This window comes from Pinus tabuliformis, chromosome 4_2 (assembly GCF_031772625.1).
Source record: "Pinus tabuliformis cultivar Carrire ecotype Pingquan chromosome 4_2, CPIR1, whole genome shotgun sequence".
NCBI lineage: Eukaryota > Viridiplantae > Streptophyta > Pinopsida > Pinales > Pinaceae > Pinus > Pinus tabuliformis.
This window is the reverse complement of record NC_142304.1, coordinates 981,373,969-981,381,919: the sequence shown is the minus strand read 5'-3', so window position 1 is coordinate 981,381,919 and position 7,951 is coordinate 981,373,969. Positions and strand designations below refer to the sequence as shown.

At 34.7% G+C, this 7,951-nt stretch overlaps 1 protein-coding gene across 1 annotated transcript; it reads right to left on the bottom strand.

Annotated features, from left to right (window-relative positions):
- Window positions 1-554: 554 nt before the first annotated feature.
- Window positions 555-3,502, bottom strand: LOC149172957 (disease resistance RPP13-like protein 4). The gene has a single exon (XM_089426517.1). It carries the CDS (start codon window positions 3,360-3,362, stop codon window positions 555-557), a length of 2,808 nt encoding a protein of 935 aa, XP_089282643.1. The 5' UTR covers window positions 3,363-3,502.
- Between the last annotated feature and the right edge of the window lie 4,449 nt (window positions 3,503-7,951).

Here is a 7,951-nt window from a genome sequence, read left to right as displayed (position 1 = left end):
CTTAAATATCAAAGCATATTTGTTTTACATTAATTTTTTTTAAATAATAATAAAAATTTTAATACTCATTATTATCTTATAAACATTAAAACTTCAATTTAAATTACAAAAAATGCTTTCACAATTTTAGTTTTATAAGTTTTTCACAAAACTATATATAAAAAAAATCACAAAGATGAGAAAAAAAATTAATTAAATTACATATAAAATTTTCACATCTCCCTTAAACGATTTAAAATTACAGCGACTTAAACACACTGCAAACGCCTTTATATGACAATGATATTTCTATAAAAATGCGAACACGTTAAATACCTTGAATTAACAATGATTTATAGACACCCACAATAATTTATTATCTGATGTCTTCACTCTTCCTTGTCTATTGGTTTCACTACACATACTTGTAAAATGGTTTCAAAATAAAGTAACTTTAATGTTTGTCTTTCTACAATGCTTTCAAAATATATTTATGACAAAGATACGACAATAGAATCACGATTTTATATAAAATGTCATTACATTTACATTTACATATTCATATCCTCCACCTTTCACACCTGCACTCTTAATCTTTTGCCATCGTGCCAACTCCATACTGCCACTTTGATCTTAATTCCGCGGTCTTTAAAACTTTGCCAACAATGGCTTTTCCTGTACTCGAAGCCCTCCACATCATCAACCACCATCCCTACTTCTACTTCTTTAAGATTCCTCAGCTTCATTAATCCTTCCGGCATATTTTCCAATTCCCTGCACTCCAAGATTCTCAAACACTTCAATTTCGGCATTGCATCCTCCTGGAACGAGGGAATGCTTTTCAAATGCTTAATATATTCTATGTGCAGCTCTTCCAGTTTGGGAAATGCCCCTGCTTCCCCAAACTCATTTGGAAATTCAATGTCGCCTCGATCCCAATTCGCCTCCAAGTGTAGCTTTCTCAGATTGGGAATCTTTTCCAACCCTCTAAAATCTGCACTAGAGGTAAATAGCGGCCATTTTAATGATAGCTCCATGAGATTCTGAAGCTGAAAAATCCACTTAGGAACCTCGCAATGCTCAAGATGAACTATTTCAAGGCGTTGCATGGCCTCCATGTCCGTTGGAAGATGATGACCGGTTGGAAGATGAAGAGGATAACATTGAACATGAAGGGTCCGCATCTTTGTCATGCCCCGAAAAGTCCCCTCGTCCTCCACTCTAACATCATCATTATACAAATCAAAGGATATTGATAGGTGTTGGAGAAGGGTCAATCCTTTGAGATCCCTCAATTGCAAGGCACTGGCACTGCGTGACTCTCCAAGATCGAATCTGACACCATTCAATGTCTGTAGATAGATGAGCTTAGATATACCCACAGGGAAATGTTCAAATCTACTCCACTCTAAATTCAAATGTAGCATATGCTTTTGCTTCTCTATCCCTTCATGCAGCCTTTTAACCTTGGTCCAACTAACATCCAGAAACTGGAGCTGCCGGAGACCACAGAGGGACTTGGGCAGTTCCCGAATCTTCGTCCTTGATAAATTCAGATACTTTAAAAGCTTTAAATTCCGGATAGAATTGGGCAATGATGTGATGGAAGTTCTACTTAAATCTAACACACACAGATATCTCATATTGTCAAAAAAACTAGGGGAGATTGATGTAAGAGGGCCATTATCAGATAGCAATAGACTTCGGAGCCGTGGACATTGGATGCCCTTTTTTATTGTAGATATCTCATTTTTCATCAATGAAATTCTACGCAATCCTTGGCACTCTTCCGCTGGCATGCTTTCCAATTGTCCTCCGGGTTTTATCAAACATTTAGTTTGCTCGTCAACAGCTAAATCATGCAGCAAGTCGTGTATTTTGCAACTGTTTACTCGCCCATTCCAACCAACCTCTGAAACTTCGATCAGGCATCGATCAATAAGTTCTTCCATGTAGGAGCAGCCTTCATCATATGCTTCTTGTAATTGCACAGAAACAAATCCCTGAGCAATCCATGCATGCACTAAACAATCTGACTCTATTTCAGTATTCTTGGGATAAACAGAGCAGTAAAGAAAACAAGGCTTTAGATGATGAGGCAAAGCCTCGTAGCTGAACTTCAATGACGGCATAACGCGGTTGCTCATGCCATGTGTCATATTTAGATGAAGAAGGGTATCTTCCCATTTATTAGGAAGATCACTGGCCAGAGTTGCCATATGAGCTCCTATTGTTTTTATGGCAAGGGGCAGTCGGCCGCATTTGTTTACAATTTCGCGGGCTATCCTCTCCACTGCCTTGGGACACTGGTGTGGATCATGTGGGAAAGCATGGACGCAGAATAAGCGCCAACTGTCTTCTTCTGATAAACTATTTTTGTGGAGAATTTGATCTCCAGCCCTCATGTGCTTTGCAACTCTTTCATCCCTGGTTGTCACCACAACCTTATCTTGGGTTCTGCATGGCAAGTCAATTTTCTCCCAGACATCTCTGTCCCACACGTCATCAACTGCAAATAAACAGCTTTTTTTATCTAAAAACCTGTTAATCTTCTCTCTAAGCTCCTCCTCGCTTAGGTTTGTCAACATCTTATCATTCAGCTGGTCGGCCCCTTTCTTATCATTTTGCCGGTTGGCCAAACGTTCATCGTTTCCTTCGAAGTGCTTGGCTCTCTCATTTCGATCAAATTGCTTCACCATATCACGGAGAAGTTCTGTAACTGCGAATTTCTGAGAAACTGCTAACCAAACCTGACAGTCGAAGCGTTTATGGACCACTTCGCTGTTGAAAAGGTGTTGGAGCAGAAGAGTTTTGCCCTGCCCTCCCATGCCCACAACGGCAATAACTGGAGGGTTGTCTTCCTTCAATATCCATTCAGTAATCACTTTAATATCGCCGTCCATGCCCACGATCTGTGTTTCTGGAAGACGAGCATATGATCTTTGCGGCCTTTCCATAAAACTATCTGCACGCCTTACCTGACCATGAGCATTCACATCTAAAACAGCAGCAAGCAATTTGAGATTTTCTGCATTAACCAGTTGGATCTGCTTGAGTCGTTCCTTTAATTCCCTAATTTTGCAGCCCATCTTTAGCCGTAATTTCAGTTTGGCAAAGATGTTATCAGCTGCTCCACATTCCTCCACTAGGTACTCAGCATCGGCAACAAAATCCTCAAGACTCTCAAGCCAATTGGCCACCAAACTGGAGTTCCTTTTCTCTCCAGCGTCCGCTAAGAAACATTTAATGGAAAGAAGCTGTTCACTTAAAAATTCAAAATCCTTTCTGAAATTAACAATCAGAGATACCTCTTGGAAGAGTTTGTCTGCCACAATAGGAACGAATTTGTCTATGAGCGCGCTAACAACAGCTGCTTCTGCCATGCTTGCTTTGACCCGCGTAACACTCCTTGCTTTGCTCACCGTAGTTGCAGTGCCTGCCTGGCTATTCACGCAAACACCCACCTACGTAGCCTTCTAGTCTCTTATCTGCTCCGCCCTCCACTTGTAAGCTCTCCACTCAAGTTAATATAAGCATATTTATTGCAGAAGATTAGTGTGTCTTGAGATGTTGTGGCAACGGCAAGAACAAGAAAAATAGATTATTCCATGCTCCAAAAGGGGGCCAATCATTCCATCACAGCAAGAATAAAGATTAACAGGTTGTTCCATGCTACGCCACGTTATTCCATCAAAGTAAAGTAAGAATTGAAAGCTTATTCCCTTCCACACCACTTCAGAAAGAGTGGCAAATCATTCCAAAAGCTTATTCCATTCTCCACCAAAGCAGAAAGAGAGGCCAATCATTCCATCACAGCAAGCTAATAATGAGAATTAAAGGTTGTTCCATGCTCCACCACACTAACAAAAGAGAGACAAATCATTCCATGGTAGAAAAGAGGCAAAGCATTCCTTACCTAGCAAGTAAAGCCAATGTCCTCCAACACCTCTCCCTTTCTTTCCTTACTCTTTAAGTTTCCCAAATCTTCACTGCACTATCATCGCGTCCCTTCCCCATTGTCGGTGATCCCTTTCTTCTCTATCATGGTAACAAATAGATTTCTCAATACTCATGTAGATATTAAGGTTATCATATAGTGCTGACGTTTTAACAGACATTTCCAGCAACATATTCTCTTATGTCTATTTTCTGCCGGATAGAATCCCTCTCCGATACACTACGTTATACTTTAAAAATAAATAGATAATGGTTAATCAGGTGGTATATAATTGGGATAATATAATATTTATATTTTGAAAGTGTGAAAGTTAAGAAAGTATTTATTTCAATTTCAGAATTAATAATTTTAATTAAAAATATATCAATATCAAATTGTTTCAATGTGCAATTAACTTTCAATATTTTGAATTAATTTTTCTAACATATATTATATCTAATTTAAAATTAACTAAATAAATTTATTCTTTTACATAAATTTATAATATGATTATAATAAATATTATTGAATAAAAATATAATATAATTATAATAAATATTATTGAATATATTAATATTAAAGAAATACAATAAAATAATTTAAAATAAGTAATGATCAGGATCATTGCATTGTAATGTTGTATTTTTAAAACAATTTAAAATTTAGAAGAATATTGCATTTTTACCTTTCACCCACCTTACCTTGGTATCCATCATTGTGTCATTCCAAGTCACCCATCATTGTGTCACTCCAAGTCACCGACCACAATTTGAGTGCCCAAGTGAAAACATATGATATGATTACTTAACAAATAATATACCTAGTTAGGATTCTAGTGAACATAATTCATCTTTAGTAAAATTACGTTTTAATGGACAATACAAAGTTAGAATTGGAAACAATATTTATTTATAAATTGATTTTATTGAAAATCTTAAAGTAAATATCTAAAGTAACAAAATATAAAATTTGATTATGAAAATGTGAATATTAGTATTTTTAAAGTATAAATTTGAAGCAATATGAATACTGAATATTGGCTTTTGAAACTGCAAATTTCAATTTGAAAAATGTGAATTTTAAGTGATTTATCTTTAGAAAATGTAAAATTTTATTAAGAAAGTGTAGGTTTTAAAATCTTTCAATTTCAATTCTAAGAATTTTAATTCAAAAAATATCAATATCAATCTTTACAATGTGTATTTCAATTTCAATATTTGTTCCAATATATGTATTATATATAAAGCAAGATTAATTAAATAGGCATTTTATTTTTGTGTATGAATTCAAAATATGACTATGACAAATATTGTTCAATATATCACTATGGAACAACTGTAACAAAATAATTTAAAATAATTGATAATAACAATCTTTGCATTGTAAAGTTGTACTTTAGTAAAGCAATTTATCACAAAATACAATAAGGTTCCATATCGACAAAATATAACTATGAGCTAGTGTTTCTTAACAATTTCCTCACGTTTAGAAGAAAACGCTATAACTTGTTTATTGAAAAAATTATTCACAAAAATAACATCCCAACCCAAGTGAAAAGGGAGGAATTGAACTTCAATACTTTTAACTAAAGAAAAATTATTAGTTAAAATAATTGAACCTACTATATAATATCCAAATCAAGATATGCACTAAATGGAATTTTTAAAGATGTGGGCTATATGGCTTTGATATACAAAGAAATTGGAAGAACAACCATGGTATACAAATCATGCACAAAATAATTTGTATATTCTCTTTCAAAACCAAATTATATCCCACATATATAGTGCTTATGAGATCCAACAAATTCCAAACAAGGATATTTCTTATTAAGAAAATATCTCAACAACTCAACCAACTGACAAACCAAATCTACCTATTTACTAATGTGAGCGTTATTTCCAAGTCCCTCCCTTAACACTTGCATTATTACATGGATCACAAATTACATCATATAAGTCAAATATGTCTCATATGGTCTTCATTAATACTTCTACACACTCTAAAGTCTCACAGACCATGCTCTTTCTCCACCACAATCATTGAGCTTCCCACTTGGCTCATTTAAGGTACAACCATCTCCGACCATTGTTGACGAACTTGTAAGATAAACATTATTAACAAACTTGACTCATTGGGGCTTCCATGATAAGAGTTGATAAGTAATTGATGTGTAATGGACCTATCACCATTTTTCAGATATTTTTCTTTTGACTATCTGTTAGTTTCTGGGAACGCGGTCTGAGTACTAAATGCGTTTGGAAGTTGATGAAACAACTTGACCTATCTCACACACATGGGTCTCATAATATAATTTGTAGCTGGGACTTCCAATTTATAATGAATTGCAATCATAATTAAATAAACATTGTGTTCATGGAGCTTCAAGAAATACTGACTTAATTATGTTACTATATTTATTAATGGTCTTTCATTTTATTTTTCATGGTACAATTGGACAATAACACACTATAACATAATAAAACTACAACCTTCAGAAATATGAAATATCTTACCATATAATGTCCCATATAGCATATGGCTCAAAATTGGAAATTAATCCCTGTCATTTTCAAGAAGCAACAGAGTAAGTTCAATGCTCCTAGACTCTACACTAGAAAAAAAAAATATATGGGTAATGAACCAATTCAAAAGTACCAAACTTCAATGAATATCAACTTTAAAACATGAAACCCTCACAAGATTTCATTACGCATTTAGAAAAAATTTGAAGATTTTCAAGAAACCATAAAAGTCACAATATAATAATGTAATATGTTGAAGAACCAAAGAATATCGTGGGCCTTGACGATCAACACACTCCCAATGTAGCCGATAACACAATTCCAATTAACACTGAAACAACCAATGAAAAGAGAAAGGCATAATAAAATAGTCTGATATGTTGAAAAATCTAGGGTAAATAGGTTAGGTGATTTCTCTTACTTTAATCATTTTTTGTGATGTATTTTTACTTAACTTGATTACCTTCTTCTCTCACTTTATTATTGTCATGTTCTTATTATCAAACATCGACCAAATCATAAGGAACAAAGAGATAAGAGGACACAAGATATAGGTGATCAGCCAGGGGAAAAACCTCTCCGTTTGAGAGGAAAACACACAAGAATTCTTCTCTCCATATAGAACTTCAATTGACAAATTGCAAGACCTATGACCCTTGACTATGACCCCTCTAAGACCAAGTCAAAAACACTCTTTGATGTGGTTCCCTTCCTTCAAGTCAACGCTGGTCAAACTTACTTCACAATCTCAAATTTTGACCCTTCTTCAAAATTTCAGCTTATTGTAGCATGATTGCAATTTCAACATTTTCTGCAAAAACCATAATTCCTACGTATGGCTAGAAGATGGATGAATTTGTCTCCTTTCTGTTTCGATTGACTTGAATTCTCTTGCTTGTTAGTTTGGCTTGCAAAGGAGACCTTTCTTAACCCAAAACTTGACTTTTGATGATGACTTCAATTCGATACTTGCTGCTATAGAAGAATGCCCTAATAATTCACATCTATGGAGGAATATAACTCAAAAAACATACCTAAAATTTATTCACTCTTCCTTCCTTTTTTTCTCCTTTTCTTCGCTAGGTATTAGGCTTCTCTTTATTTCTTTATTGAACTTCTTGATGCTTGAATGAATGAGGCCTAGTCTTCCTTTATATAACTTCTTGGAGTCCCTTAATAAGCTAACTTGTCCTCTTCTAGTAGGCCTCTCCTTGAATGTTTCTTCAATGCCTGCATGATTGACAAGGTCTTGGAGGGTATTTGACTCAAATCATTTTTTCTTTTACAATATTTAGCATGCTCAAATGGCTCTCATGACAATGACTCAGTTGACCTAGAATCGCTCAATGGGTGCTTGACCTAAAAATAAGTTTCCCTTGAGCATGAAACTAATATTAATGATTGGGAATTACTGAGATGGGTGGTGAATCAGTAATTCAAATTCTTTATTTTTTCTCAACTTATTCTTCTTCTTATGCAATTAATGGTTTTTGTGCTCAATTATTAATGA

Bases quoted from the DNA above. Each gene is read 5' to 3' on its own strand.
- LOC149172957 (XM_089426517.1), bottom strand. From the start codon at position 3,362: ATGGCAGAAGCAGCTGTTGTTAGCGCGCTCATAGACAAATTCGTTCCT.